This window comes from Rhinopithecus roxellana, chromosome 4 (assembly GCF_007565055.1).
Source record: "Rhinopithecus roxellana isolate Shanxi Qingling chromosome 4, ASM756505v1, whole genome shotgun sequence".
NCBI lineage: Eukaryota > Metazoa > Chordata > Mammalia > Primates > Cercopithecidae > Rhinopithecus > Rhinopithecus roxellana.
In genome coordinates, this window is record NC_044552.1 from 127,008,205 (window position 1) to 127,024,577 (window position 16,373).

General features: G+C 37.3%; 1 protein-coding gene across 7 annotated transcripts in view; it reads right to left on the minus strand.

Moving 5' to 3' along the window:
• The window catches only part of LAMA2 (laminin subunit alpha 2), a 676,086-nt gene that overhangs the window by 50,205 nt on the left and 609,508 nt on the right, over positions 1–16,373 (minus strand). For all 7 annotated transcript variants that reach the window (XM_030928801.1, XM_030928799.1, XM_030928802.1 and 4 more), the window contains 3 exons: positions 9,247–9,371; positions 5,104–5,266; positions 4,286–4,430 (listed from right to left, as the gene is read on the minus strand). In XM_030928801.1, coding sequence (XP_030784661.1) covers positions 4,286–4,430; positions 5,104–5,266; positions 9,247–9,371 — 433 coding nt within the window. The remainder of the gene's footprint in view (positions 1–4,285; positions 4,431–5,103; positions 5,267–9,246; positions 9,372–16,373) is intronic.

The window sequence follows — 16,373 nt, forward strand, 5'->3', positions numbered from 1 at the left end:
CAATATATCTTCCACATTGACACCTCGACTAATATACTTAAGTCGAAATTACCCTGTCACATCTCTACTTAAAATCGAGTTCATCAAGATGAACTGCAAACTCTCCACATAGTTTAAACAGCTTCCTGTGATCTGGCCCTTGCCAACATGCCCAGCATTATCTTCTATCACTCTTTTGAAATTTAAACGCCAGTAATTCAAACTGATTGCAACATCTGCGCAAATAATCCATGTTTTTATACATCTTTATCTTTTCATGTGATGCTTTTTGGCCTGGATCGTCCTGCAACTGCTTCCACCTCTCCTACCCCCACAACCAAAAAAACACCTTAGGGCTCAGGTAGCGCCTTATTTCTCTCCCTCCATAGTATCTCCCTTGGTATTTACTGTATCCTAAACAATATGGTAATTTGCTACTTGTGCAGCAGGTAAGTTACTCAAGGGTAGGAACCTTATGCATCTTCACTGATCCAGCATAGTATCTGATGTATAGTTGGTATTTAATAAATGTGTCCTATAAGAGCTAATCTTATCAAAGCAGGTAGTAAGGTTATTTCGCCAAGCCTTTCTTCTTTTCCTTTTAAATTCAGATTTTACTGCTTTAAGTGTGATCTTTGGATATGCTACTGCAGGTCAAGGACCATATGCTTGTAATCTATTGAGATTGCATTTTTCACCTTTATATAAGAAGTCTGCATTTTTCTTTTTTGAATTATTTGTTTATAACATTTGCTTTTCCCATTGGGGCTTCAATGCTTTTCTTTTTATAAGGAAAAATTAATACATATTAACTGACCTGCTATAGTAATAAAATACTTTAAAAGTATCAGAGAAAATATATAGGATATAAGAGAATGCATGTGGAAAAACAGAACAGCTATAGTTTTATTATAATAAAAAATTTCACCTGTTTAATTTGAGAAATTTGTGGTGAGACATCAGAAATAACAAAGAATGGGTAATAACCATGGGCAGGAGAAGGTAGATGTTCCCAGTCTAATTTGAGAATCAAAATTCTGAACAACTGAACTTCATAGGACTTAATTTCTTTTTAATGGTGACACCAGGGAGATACATTAGAGAAGTAAGGAGAATGATTCATGTCATTAATACCCAAAATAAAAGTGAGAATGACTGCTTGGTGCATTTGACAGGAATATTCAGAAAGGCAAAAAGCAATGTGAGTCTAGAGTCAATTTGAAAACCAAGGAGAAGACTTAAAAATGAGAAGATATCAGCCAACTGTGTCAAAAGCATTGAACTAGAAACCAGAGATGGAACAGAAGATACTGAGTAGGCTGGGATAAAGGAAAGTTCTTTCTGATTTCTGGGCCACACAGTAGTAAAAGTAACAGTAACAGTAGCTCTAGTAAAATCTGGAAAAATTAGACCTATTGGGGGAAGAACTTTCTGAACTGATGGAATGTTGGCGTTATAGTAAACCTAAAACATATTTTTAACTACTTTCAAATTTATATAATTCTGTAACTTGACCTTTGACTAACATTGATTCAGAGCACGTATCTTTTGGTTATTTGTTTTATTGGCTAGAATAAAAGTTGAGATAACGGACTGATCATGGAAATTAGCATTTCCAAGGTGACCATTTATAAAAATTGTTCTTCTAAGTTGTTGAATCATTATATCCCTGTTTGTTACACTATACATTAACCAAGCATCTTATTATCTTCAGAGTTTATAGCATTAGCCAATTCAGCCTAGTGTTTTGAATGTCTTTATTTTTATTGTTTTAAAATTTTAGATTGGGGGGGTGCATATGCAGGTTTGTTACATGGATATATTGCACAAGAGTGAAGTTTGGGCTTCCAGTGGATCCATCACCCACACAGTGAACACTGTACCCAAGAGACTTTTTTTTTTTTTTTTTTTTTTTTTTTTGAGATGGAGTCTCGCTCTGTTGCCCAGGCTGGAGTGCAGTGGTCCTATCTTGGCTCACTGCAAGCTCTGCCTCCTGGGTTCACACCCATTCTCCTGCCTCAGCCTCCTGAGTAGCTGGCACTACAGGTGCCTGCCACCACTCCCGGCTAATTTTTTTGTATTTTTAGTAGAGATGGAGTTTCACCGTGTTAGCCAGGATGGTCTCAATCTCCAGACCTTGTGATCCACCCCCTCGGCCTCCCAAAGTGCTGGGATTACAGGCGTGAGGCACCGCGCTCAGCCCAATAGGTGATTTTTAAACTTTCACCCCTTTTCCTCCCTCCACCCTTTTGGAGTCCACAGTGTCTACTGTTTCCACCTTCACGTCAATGTGTATCCATTGTTTAGCTTCTCGCCTTGTAAGTGAGAACACGTGGCATTTGATTTTCTGTTTCTGGGTTATTTCACTTAGGATAATGACCTCCAGCTCCATTCACGTTGCTGCAAAAGACATGATTTCCTTCTTTTTTTATGGCTGCATACTATTACATGGTGTATATATACACCACATTTTTTCTCAATCATCTGTTGATGGACATTTAGGTTGTCTTTTTTTCTTTTATAATGCATATTCATCTTTTCCTTCTTTCTTCAAATCTATTATTCTACTACTATAGAAGAGAAGTTGGTGGGGAGACACTAGGCTCACCAGACTCCGTAGCATCCTAGATTGTTACACATCTCCAAACTGCTGCTAAAGAAACTTTACTAAAGCACAAATCTTACGATATCATACTCTTTCTTAAAACTCGTAGTATTCTCTGTATCCCTGTAGCTTTCAGGATAAAGTTGAAACTCACTCACTTAGCTCATATGTCCTCTTATGCACTGGTTCTGTCATCACTTGGCCCCTGCTGATAATTTCCTGCCAACATTCATCCATGTAGCTATGTATTGACTTGTAGTTACTAAAGCATTCACCAGAGTGTGTTCAGCAGAATGCTAGTATTACAGGAATGGAAGGATTTCTCTGATTAAATAAATTTGGGAAATGCTGGGTTAAACAGTGAAACATTCTTCTTATTGAACAACTGACTACACAGAGCTTCTGACATGCAAATGTGCCTTGTGCCTCTCTTACACAGGAACAATGTATGCAGCAGCACTCCAAAATAAAGAATTGTAAAGCCAGTTTTTGTCCCGTATGAGGGGTTTCTCTAGAGTTTCCTGTTGGAAATGCAGCTGGAAAAGGATGTGTTATGCTCTCTGATGACTCCAGGCTTTCACACGACTTTCACTACTCTGAAATGTCCATACATGCTTTTCATCCAGCTAACTCCTCATCCAGCTTGTGCCTCAGGGGCACTCCAGTGGAAACTGACCTCTCTGTTTCACTCAAGTGTCTCTCTTCTGAGATTGCTCGCTGGCTACACACATCTCTATCAGAGCAATTAGCTCTCTAACCTCTAACCATTGATACTTGTCTATCTCCCCAATTTGATGCAAGTTCCTTGAAGGCAAGAACTTAGAACTTCATTTAGTTCTTACATGGAACTTAGAAGGTGCTTGGCAGATATGTATTAAATGCAGAAATGAAAGACGGTACAAAGTTAAATTTAAATTTTCATGAAATGTCACATTGGCATTGGCAACATTAATTAAGTGTATTTATATTAGCAGAAGTAACAAAGTTTCATTTGCAGATATTGGTAATTCCATACCACACAGAATTAGTGCAATTATATACTTAAAAAGCAACAGTACGACACTCGGAACTAATAGACTTGGATTTCTGTCTTGGTTGTGAGATATTTTATATATATGTCTATGACCACATAAAAGTTTGAGTGTACATTTTACTTTCTCTAACACTGGAACAAAATACCTGCTTATGTGATTAGGTAAAACAACATTTGGGGAAGTGTTTTAAAATGTCCCCGAATCATAACCATGTCATGTTACTATTGATCAATTATTTACTTGCATGCATACAAATGTTTGGCAATTTAAATGAGCAGAGAACTGATAACTATGCCCTACCACCCCTACAGATTCCACTGTGGGCCGCTTTAAAGGAAACATCTTGATAGAATAGGGAGAAAAGAAAAGCACTCAACATTTTTTAAACATATTACAGGATATAATTTTGCAAGTTGTAAGACAGTTTTATGCTTTCAAATTAAGCTCTCAGTTTCAAAAGAAAATGATAGAGAAGCATTTGGCTCTTCAATCAGTCATGTTTAACCCAAATCACCTATAATCTAAGCCAAAAAAATGACTGTATCAATTTTTCACTGAACTCGTGAGTAGCTAAAATGATAGACGGAATCTTCCTCTTGATCAGGTACATGTGCACTCTGGATTGCATGATTAAGGCCCATATTGCATTATTACTGTAAAAACTCACCGTGCTTTTGAATTCTTGACAGGGTGAATGATTTCCATTTCCCATCATTATGGTTTTGATTGCCGACAACGGAAGCCATTCCCGAACCCAGATCATAACTGACTTTTATGTGCCCATCAGTGAGCTCCACACTCATGAAATCTCTCTATTAATAGAGTAAACATACACCAGTGATTAGATACACAGAGAAATAGATGAGTGTTGGCTTTTTTGTGGGGTTTATATTAGGGTCTTGTCGCTAAATTGCTGAATATGTCACTCTGTTACAGAAATACATTCTGAAAATAGAATTGGTGTTACTATTTTCTGAATTTTTGTGGTTGTGAGATTATGATGCAAATGGTCACCACCAAATTTCTAAGACCTACTCTTTTGTTACAGTAGTAAAATGTGAGTTCATTTGAAAACACATTAAGTGAACCAAAAGGTATGTTCCCTGAAAGAATTCATTAAGAAATAATGACCAGAAAAAAATGAGGCCAAAGAATATTTAGAATCTCCTTTTCAACTTAGGTCTCTGAAAGAAGATTAAGGAAGCATTTTGCTGCTGCATGGCTCCATGCTGGGAAAAATTATTACCGGATGTATTGCTTAAAGGATTATGTGGGGAGCTGTACCGAAAATAAACAGTAATTAAATTGTGTCTGTGATTAAAGTTATTAGTGAAAATACATAAGCACTATCTGTATCACCCATTCTTGGCTGCCAGACAGCCATCCCAAGGTTTTTAGAAAATAACTGATAATTTTACCAATAACTGATAAAAGAAGCAAACACATTTTCAATCATGGAAGCTCTGCTATGCACATGATCTTTACCAGGTCTCGTGTGGCAAGATACATCAGGAGAGCACTCGAAGAAAATGTTCTGAACTTGAACATGACAGTGGAGATGTTGGGGTACCAGCGAATGGGGCGGCTGACCAATGCATAACCTTCTCCATCAAACTGAATAGTCCCCTCACTATCTTCCACCTGAGGACTGAGAAGGAGACATTTCACGTGAATCAGATCATATCTATTTGGTCTGTCATTATTCAACACTTCATTGAACAGCAGTGAGATTATAGGCTGTTGTAGGGCAGGAAATATCTTAAATACATCTTCGTTCCATCCACATATCTCCATCTCTACTGCCACCGTGCTAGAATAAGTAAAAACCATCTCTCACCTTTCATGAGGTGTGCAATAACTAAGTCATCAGTTTTTTTAAGTGCTTTATGTTTTGTAGAAGTACTTGGTAGTAGATAGTTATATCGAAGCCTAAGGGTGTCTTAGTGGTATTTGAGCAAAATGGTGGGGTTTCTGGATGGGCTGAGAATACATTATTACATTTCTTTTATATAGGATCCTACTCTCTCTCAATATTTGCCTTCCAATAAGTTTTTCTGGAACAAATTAGATTCAGACAATGAAGGAGGCCTGTATTTATTTGTATGTTTTTTATCTGTCTTCTTCACTAGAATGTAAATTTCATGAGACCATCTAAGAGATTATGGGCTAGGTCCCATGTCAGGCACAAACTCAAAACATCTAGTACATACAGTACAGTGCTTGGATCCTAGAATCCAGTTGATGTTTGTTGGATGAAAAAGATTTTAGTATAGCAAATTGCCTCACAAAGAACATATGTCTAATCAATATTGGGTGCATAATTAATGAATATCTAAGATAAGTCTTGTGAATATAACATTTAAAATATTTTTTCCAAACATGAGGCTATTTTTATGTATCTCTCTATCTACCTATCTATCTGTCTGATGGTACTACGATTGTGGAGATATCTGCAGGAAAGAGTTGTGGGCTGGGAGTGGCTACACACAGAGCTGTAGATCCCCCCACTTCATTTAATTCATTAGCAAACACTAGAAGAAACAAGATAAGTCTGGCTTTGAATTGGTGACTATGGGATGAGAAAAAATATGAGTCCTTCAAGGTATATACTGTAATATTTCAACATAGAATAGAATTATCCTATTCATTCTGAATACATTTACTAAAAAAAAACCCCTACTCTTTCATAATTAATAAACACTAAGCTTCTTAACTTACCTTTCGTTTCTCTTTTGAACCTTGATGTCTGGTAAAGTTAGTACAGATTAATTATGCTATTTTGAAGCAACTATGTTCTTCCACATGTAACTCTAGTTAACAAGAACTAGGTGACTATTGGGGCTTAGTCTATTAAAATATCATTTCAATGCTCAACTAACTACATTTTACTTGTAGCTACTTTTTTCCCCCTTACTTTAATCTTAATGTGAATTTTAGAAGTGTGAGAAAAATAAGATACACTTTCAAAAATATCTTTGACAGATTACTCTTTCTAAAGCATAGCAACAATTTTATCTCTTCTACTGACTATTGAATAAATGCAAATTTCTAAAACTGACATTCTAAGGTCTTTATGACATTTTCTTAGTCTACCTCTTTTAGCCTCATTTTTACATTTTCTCCGTAAAATCACTCCTGCTCTTTAGTAGGAATGATTGCTCTTTATGTTCAAATGTGCTAGTGTTTTCCTGAAAACAACAAATAAATAAACACACACACACCAGGAGTTCTATAAAAATTACTCTAACAAATAACAGGGCTTATGGGAAAATAGGGTTGGGGCCGACCGCTAAAAACTTACACAACTATGTAATTAGAGAACTCACAAAACAATAACAATCCTGATCAAAGTATTAGCACAGCTCAAAACGACACACTAAAACATTAAAAAATATAGGATTATTTCAGTATACGTATCACTTCACCTTAAAAGGAAAGTGCGAAGATAGTTTGATGGCAAGGGGTGTGAGAAAGGGTTGACACTGCCAAGTGTTAGCAATGGGGCAAAAATGCACAATGACGGAAAAGACGTGGGCCATGAACATTTCCAAGATAGAGTGCTTGGCCAAATCAAGCGGAAGGCAGGCATATGGGTGAATGGGCACTGTGGACAGGCTGTGTTGTGGCATGGTACTTTGAGGTTGGTGTCTTCAGCTATGTTGGTTTACTTTGCATTCAGCTACCATTATGGGGTAGAAAAGAAACCATGATTATGCTGGGAAGAACTGTGTATGAACCTGCGTGGCCACTGCAGCTTACCCGAATCATTCTCCCATTTGCCAGTCCTGTATGATTGGATTCACACTTGTTCTTTTCTAAAAACACTCCAGCTGCCCACTCTTCCTCCCTTGGCTCTTACTGGTTTCAGGAATTAGAATGTTCTTCACATTTCATCTGCTGTCTCCTCTTTTTGGACTCTTACCTCAGGTCAAGACCCATTTCAAACGTCACCTCCTCCATGAAGCAGATCATGATGCCCTTAATCTGATGTGGGCAATCGTAGTATACTCTGAATATGTCTTTTTAAAGGGATTTGTATTGCGCCTGATATTTGAACTATTTAGTATTTGTCTTTTCCTCCCTTCTTGGTGATGTCTCCTCATGGCCAGGACTAGGCTGTATTCATTCTAGTATCAAAAAGTTGTAAGTGTGAATCTCTGCAACCTACAAAGCACCCTTTGTATATACAGGAATACTCTTATCAGAAATTAGCATAATGCTTTATATGTTGAAGCGTAAAATCTTTGCAGAATTGTTAATTAGTGATGTTACAGTCTCACATGACATGCACTGCTGAATGGATATTTAAATGCCTTAGATGTTTTGTTGATAATAGGCTTTTGAAAATCCTGCTTAGAAGTTTACCAAAAAAAAATGCTTAGGGAAAAGTTGGTGTTTGTTTGTGAGTAGCAGAATATTAATATGGGCTTCATTGTCTTTCATGTATTGAAAGAATTTTACAGACAACCTTCCATGTTAGATTTTGTTGAAGATTATTGACAAAATCATCTTAAACAATGAATGGGTCAGGCTTTCAAACTATCCTCAATTTCATGTTGACAAGTCCATGATGTCAAAAAGAAAACAAAGAGTTGGAAGTTAAGACTTTTAGATGGATAATATTTTGGGGCTACTTTCTTCTATGAAACTGTAGAGATGTAGAGAAGGAAATGTGAAGTGTACTCTGCTAGGATTTGGGTCCTACAAACATATGTATGTCCTTTAAATGGAAAATAACACAAACTCCTTAGCACTTAATGGTTTCTGAGCTGCTGTTATGACATGTTAAGTCTGCAGGTATTTAAAGTATGTTTTATCATTTTAATTTAATATAATACAATTGCTTCAGGTTTGGGTGATCAGTGGGCTCTAAGATTTTTATGCTGAGAAATCCTCTACTTCTAGCTAAATATTTTATATCCTCTATTCATTTTTATATAAAAATGTTTATTCTCTACACATGCTTAGTATGATAGGATGTTAAATATTTTCAAATTCTTATTCATTCTACCCTCTATCTTATAATTGAAGACATGTATTAGGAACTTTCCTCCTGGACTATCTCGGCCCCTTGTTCTCCTTCTCTCTTGAAGCAGAATCATTAAATCCCATAGGTTTCTACTTGAAGCACTTGTAGGATCCTATGTGTCAATAAAAAATCCATAAAGCCTGGGCTGGAGTTCTAATTTTGTTATAAACATAAATAGAGTGAATTAATGCTCAGCAAGACCTGAAACTTAATCAATTTGGGGAAAGCTCTCTTTAGGAAAAAAAAAAAAAATTATAACAATGAGTTACTCACAGACACTAAAACCCCCCTCGACATGAAGGAACACTGGAGTGGAAACTTAACTGATTGTAGTCAAAATCTCTTACCTTTGCAAATTTTATAAAAACATATGACTATGCAAATGTACTGCTAGTGTACCTCCCAGGGCCTTGAAATATGCCTTCACAAATGCAAGCAGGGACTTGAAGATTCATTAGTTTTGGGGTAATTCCACCTCTGAGCATAATCATTTCAAACCTGCTCTACATCATCCACATGATAATAGAATATTATGCAATAAAAATTGAAGCTTTTATTATGCACAGGACAGATCTGGGAGAGTCCTCATCTCAACTAACCTCACAGTGCATCCTTTGCAGTCACCTTCTTTTTCTCGGAAATTCCACAAACCTATAGGTTTGTTGTCAAAGTATGTTTCTCCCATGCAGCCGGTGAATGTAATCACACGTACAGCATCAGCCTTCTGCAGAAAGAAATACCGTATTTGTTAGAATTTGGAATTTCACAAATAATCTTGGTTTATCCATGAAAGTTATTGTCAGCAGAAGCTAAAGTGATCATTATCCATTCTTTCTGATATTTTGGCATATGTACATATTCATCTTTTCACCATATTATATCTATATCCTTAGAGCTACTCCAGGATGAGTCAACAACAGGGGAAAAGCTCAACTATGCAATCAATGAATGCTGATTACATTTTGCTATACCAGTTTTCATCATCAGTAAATAAACACTTCCTAGCTTCTTGCTTTAGGTGAACTGCTGACCTTCCCCACAACTCTATTCTTTTGTCTGCAATGTGGAATTATTGTGAGAATAAAGTTAGATAATTTATTTATGGCACCAATCTCAGTGCCTGACATACAGAGGGTGTTCAATAAATGCTAATGCTCCTACCTAATTTTCTTTGGGCAAATTTGGGCCATGCATACACAAAGATTTTCCCCCTGAGATCTGAAGAAAGGGTACATGCTGATGACATAGAAGAGATTTTGTAAAAGCACTTGTTTAAATCACTCTATGGTAGTGCTGTTCTAAATTTTTAAATTTCTGTTCACAGCCAAGAAGATTTCAAGTTCAAGGGAATGAAGAAAAAGTAAGCAACTTTGTAAGAAAAGAGACCACGTTGGTGTTGTTTACTTGTATACACAGCACGGGGCCTGGAGTCAAATAGAAAATCAATAAATAATCTGAACAAATTCAATCCTGGTGTCATTTTCACAGGAAAGGTCTTAGGCTTGATGCACAATCATGAAGAAAGAGAATGACCTGGTCCCTTCTAGAGAAGTTTGTTGTAAATTTAAACAACTGTTTAGGCATTGACATATTACAAATGTCTTGGTAAATGACAGATCACATATATGATGGTGCTTCCATGAAATTATAATACTGTATTTTTACTGTACCTTGTTTATGTTTAGATACACAAATACTTACCCTGAGTTACAATTGCCTACGGTATCCAGTGGAGTAACATGCTGTACAGGCTTGGAACAGTAGGCTATACCATAGAGCCTAGGTGTGTGGTAGGCTGTGCCATCCAGATTTGTGTACTGTACACTCTATGATGTTTGCACATTGAAGAAATTGCCTAATTCCATCTTTTTCGGAATGTATTCCTGACATTGAGTGACACATGACTGTACTATATTCTGGTGCCTATAACTTTAAAAACTTTGTGCCAAAGTGAACCCATATTTACTTAAATTATCTAGGAAAAACAGTGCATTGACTCATTTGGTTTTTAGAACACATGTAAGAAAACAGTTACTGACTAGTTAAATTTTTAAATCGTAAAATCAGTTACTGAATAGTTAAAATCACGGAGTGTACAGTACTTGAACAAATCTAGATGGTATAGCTTACTACACACCTAGGCTGTATGGTATGGCCTACTGCTATAGTTTTAGGTTAAACCCATCAACATGTACATTTCCCACTGCTGTGACCACGTGTTGCACAGCCGCATAGAAAGACTGTTGATCAGAGCCCCTGACTTGCACATTGGAGTCATCCTTGCAATGCTCTGTCATCAGTCTGAACCTCTTAATTTTCTAGAGATTGATTATCCTACTTGTGAATTCTGCTTGCTTTCTGCTTCTTCTCGCATCCTGAAAAGCTATATTTGAGAGATTTTCCTGCTCATTTGAATTCTCATCAGCAAGTTCATTTAGTTGTTTTCAGCTTTTGGTTCATAGTCTGGTGTGGCAGGAGCCTTGAAATTCTTGGCCAAAATGATTTCTTAAGGTTTTCTGTACATTTCATTTGTTCATGTTTTCTTCCTTTTTCTGAGACTGACAGAATGCTGCTTTTGTACCAATTACATTTGCATAATAATTATTAAGATACAATTTAAGGTGTGATGACCACATCTCAGTTATTTGCCATATATTTTATTTTATTTTATTTTATTGTTTTCTATTTATTTATTTATTTATTTTTTATTATACTTTAAGTTCTAGGGTACATGTGCATAACGTGCAGGTTTGTTACATATGTATACTTGTGCCATGTTGCTGTGCTGCACCCATCAACTCGTCAGCACCCATCAATTCATCATTTATATCATGTATAACTCCCAATGCAATCCCTCCCCCCTCCCCCCTCCCCATGATAGGCCCCAGTGTGTGATGTTCCCCTTCCCAAGTCCAAGTGATCTCATTGTTCAGTTCCCACCTATGAGTGAGAACATGTGGTGTTTGGTTTTCTGTTCTTGTGATAGTTTGCTAAGAATGATGGTTTCCAGCTGCATCCATGTCCCTACAAAGGATGCAAACTCATCCTTTTTTATGGCTGCATAGTATTCCATGGTGTATATGTGCCACATTTTCTTAATCCAGTCTGTCACAGATGGACATTTGGGTTGATTCCAAGTCTTTGCTATTGTGAATAGTGCCGCAATAAACATACGTGTGCATGTGTCTTTATAGCAGCATGATTTATAATCCTTTGGGTATATACCCAGTAGTGGGATGGCTGGGTCATATGGTACATCTAGTTCTAGATCCTTGAGGAATTACCATACTGTTTTCCATAATGGTTGAACTAGTTTACAATCCCACCAACAGTGTAAAAGTGTTCCCATTTCTCCACATCCTCTCCAACACCTGTTGTTTCCTGACTTTTTAATGATTGCCATTCTAACTGGTGTGAGATGGTATCTCATTGTGGTTTTGATTTGCATTTCTCTGATGGCCAGTGATGATGAGCATTTTTTCATGTGTCTGTTGCCTGTATGAATGTCTTCTTTTGAGAAATGTCTGTTCATATCATTTGCCCACTTTTTCATGGGGTTGTTTGTTTTTTTCTTGTATATTTGTTTGAGTTCTTTGTAGATTCTGGATATTAGCCCTTTGTCAGATGAGTAGATTGCAAACATTTTCTCCCATTCTGTAGGTTGCCTGTTCACTCTGATGGTAGTTTCTTTTGCTGTGCAGAAGCTCTTTAGTTTAATGAGATCCCATTTGTCAATTTTTGCTTTTGCTGCCGTTGCTTTTGGTGTTTTAGACATGAAGTCCTTGCCCATGCCTATGTCCTGAATGGTACTACCTAGGTTTTCTTCTAGGGTTTTTATGGTATTAGGTCTAACATTTAAGTCTCTAATCCATCTTGAATTAATTTTCATATAAGGAGTAAGGAAAGGATCCAGTTTCAGCTTTCTACTTATGGCTAGCCAATTTTCCCAGCACCATTTATTAAATAGGGAATCCTTTCCCCATTTCTTGTTTCTCTCAGGTTTGTCAAAGATCAGATGGATGTAGATGTGTGGTATTATTTCTGAGGACTCTGTTCTGTTCCATTGGTCTAGATCTCTGTTTTGGTACCAGTACCATGCTGTTTTGGTTACTGTAGCCTTGTAGTATAGTTTGAAGTCAGGTAGCATGACGCCTCCAGCTTTGTCCTTTTGACTTAGGATTGTCTTGGCAATGTGGGCTCTTTTTTGGTTCCATATGAACTTTAAAGCAGTTTTTTTCCAATTCTGTGAAGAAACTCATTGGTAGCTTGATGGGGATGGCATTGAATCTATAAATAACCTTGGGCAGTATGGCCATTTTCACGATTGATTCTTCCTATCCATGAGCATGGTATGTTCTTCCATTTGTTTGTGTCCTCTTTTATTTCACTGAGCAGTGGTTTGTAGTTCTCCTTGAAGAGGTCCTTTACATCTCTTGTAAGTTGGATTCCTAGGTATTTTATTCTCTTTGAAGCAATTGTGAATGGAAGTTCATTCATGATTTGGCTCCCTGTTTGTCTGTTACTGGTGTATAAGAATACTTGTGATTTTTGCACATTAATTTCGTATCCTGAGACTTTGCTGAAGTTGCTTATCAGCTTAAGGAGATTCTGGGCTGAGATGATGGGGTTTTCTAAATATACAATCATGTCATCTGCAAACAGGGACAATTTGACTTCTTCTTTTCCTAACTGAATACCCTTGATTTCTTTCTCTTGCCTGATTGCCCTAGCCAGAACTTCCAACACTATGTTGAATAGGAGTGGTGAGAGACGGCATCCCTGTCTTGTGCCAGTTTTCAAAGGGAATTTTTCCAGTTTTTGCCCATTCAGTATATTAGCTGTGGGTTTGTCATAAATAGCTCTTATTATTTTGAGGTACGTTCCATCAATACCGAATTTACTGAGCGTTTTTAGCATGAAGGGCTGTTGAATTTTGTCAAAAGCCTTTTCTGCATCTATTGAGATAATCATGTGGTTCTTGTCTTTGGTTCTGTTTATATGCTGGATTACGTTTATTGATTTGCGAATGTTGAACCAGCCTTGCATCCCAGGGATGAAGCCCACTTGATCATGGTGGATAAGCTTTTTGATGTGCTGCTGAATCCGGTTTGCCAGTATTTTATTGAGGATTTTTGCATCGATGTTCATCAGGGATATTGGTCTAAAATTCTCTTTTTTTGTTGTGACTCTGCCAGGCTTTGGTATCAGGATGATGTTGGCCTCATAAAATGAGTTAGGGAGGATTCCCTCTTTTTCTATTGATTGGAATAGTTTCAGAAGGAATGGTACCAACTCCTCCTTGTACCTCTGGTAGAATTCAGCTGTGAATCCATCTGGTCCTGGACTTTTTTTGGTTGGTAGGCTATTAATTATTGCCTCAATTTCAGAGCCTGCGATTGGTCTATTTAGGGATTCAACTTCTTCCTGGTTTAGTCTTGGAAGAGTGTAAGTGTCCAGGAAATTATCCATTTCTTCTAGATTTTCTAGTTGATTTGCGTAGAGGTGTTTATAGTATTCTCTGATGGTAGTTTGTATTTCTGTGGGGTTGGTGGTGATATCCCCTTTATCATTTTTTACTGCGTCTATTTGATTCCTCTCTCTTTTCTTCTTTATTAGTCTTGCTAGCAGTCTGTCAATTTTGTTGATCTTTTCAAAAAACCAACTGCTGGATTCATTGATTTTTTGGAGGGTTTTTTGTGTCTCTATCTCCTTCAGTTCTGCTCTGATCTTAGTTATTTCTTGCCTTCTGCTAGCTTTTGAATGTGTTTGCTCTTGCCTCTCTAGTTCTTTTAATTGTGATGTTAGGGTGTCAATTTTGGATCTTTCCTACTTTCTCTTGTGGGCATTTAGTGCTATAAATTTCCCTCTACACACTGCTTTAAATGTGTCCCAGAGATTCTGGTATGTTGTATCTTTGTTCTCATTGGTTTCAAAGAACATCTTTATTTCTGCCTTCATTTTGTTATGTACCCAGTAGTCATTCAGGAGCAGGTTGTTCAGTTTCCATGTAGTTGAGCGGTTTTGATTGAGTTTCTTAGTCCTGAGTTCTAGGTTGATTGCACTGTGGTCTGAGAGACAGTTTGTTATAATTTCTGTTCTTTTACATTTGCTGAGGAGTGCTTTACTTCCAATTATGTGGTCAATTTTGGAATAAGTGCGATGTCGTGCTGAGAAGAATGTATATTCTGTTGATTTGGGGTGGAGAGTTCTATAGATGTCTATCAGGTCCACTTGGTGCAGAGATGAGTTCAATTCCTGGATATCCTTGTTAACTTTCTGTCTCGTTGATCTGTCTAATGTTGACAGTGGAGTGTTGAAGTCTCCCATTATTATTGTATGGGAGTCTAAGTCTCTTTGTAAGTCTCTAAGGACTTGCTTTATGAATCTGGGTGCTCCTGTATTGGGTGCATATATATTTAGGAGAGTTAGCTCTTCCTGTTGAATTGATCCCTTTACCATTATGTAATGGCCTTCTTTGTCTCTTTTGATCTTAGATGGTTTAAAGTCTGTTTTATCAGAGACTAGGATTGCAACCCCTGCTTTTTTTTGTTCTCCATTTGCTTGGTAGATCTTCCTCCATCCCTTTATTTTGAGCCTATGTATGTCTCTGCATGTGAGATGGGTCTCCTGAATACAGCAGACTGATGGGTCTTGACTCTTTATCCAGTTTGCCAGTCTGTGTCTTTTAATTGGAGCATTTAGTCCATTTACATTTAAGGTTAATATTGTTATGTGTGAACTTGATCCTGCCATTATGATATTAACTGGTTATTTTGCTCGTTAGTTGATGCAGTTTCTTCCTAGCCTCGATGGTCTTTACATTTTGGCATGTTTTTGCAATGGCTGGTATCGGTTGTTCCTTTCCATGTTTAGGGCTTCCTTCAGGGTCTCTTGTAAGGCAGGCCTGGTGGTGACAAAATCTCTAAGCATTTGCTTATCTGTAAAGGATTTTATTTCTCCTTCACTTATGAAACTGAGTTTGGCTGGATATGAAATTCTGGGTTTAAAATTCTTTTCTTTAAGAATGTTGAAATTGGCCTCCACTCTCTTCTGGCTTGTAGAGTTTCTGCCGAGAGATCTGCTGTTAGTCTGATGGGCTTCCCTTTGTGGGTAACCCGACCTTTCTCTCTGGCTGCCCTTAAGATTTTTTCCTTCATTTCAACTTTGGTGAATCTGGCAATTATGTGTCTTGGAGTTGCTCTTCTCGAGGAGTATCTTTGTGGCGTTCTCTGTATTTCCTGAATTTGAATGTTGGCCTGCCCTACTAGGTGGGGGAAGTTCTCCTGGATGATATCCTGAAGAGTGTTTTCCAACTTGGTTCCATTTTCCCCCTCACTTTCAGGCACCCCAATCAGACGTAGATTTGGTCTTTTTGCATAATCCCATACTTCTTGTAGGCTTTGTTCATTTCTTTTTCTTCTTTTGGTTTCTCTTCTCGCTTCATTTCATTCGTTTGATCCTCAATCGCTGATACTCTTTATTCCAGTTGATCGAGTCAGTTACTGAAGCTTGTGCATTTGTCACGTATTTCTTGTGTCATGGTTTTCATCTCTGTCATTTCGTTTATGACCTTCTCTGCATTAATTAGTCTAGCTGTCAATTCTTCCAATCTTTTTCCAAGATTTTTAGTTTCTTTGCGCTGGGTACGTAATTCCTCCTTCAGCTCTGAGAAGTTTGATGGACTTAAGCCTTCTTCTCTCATCTCGTCAAAGTCATTCTCTGACCA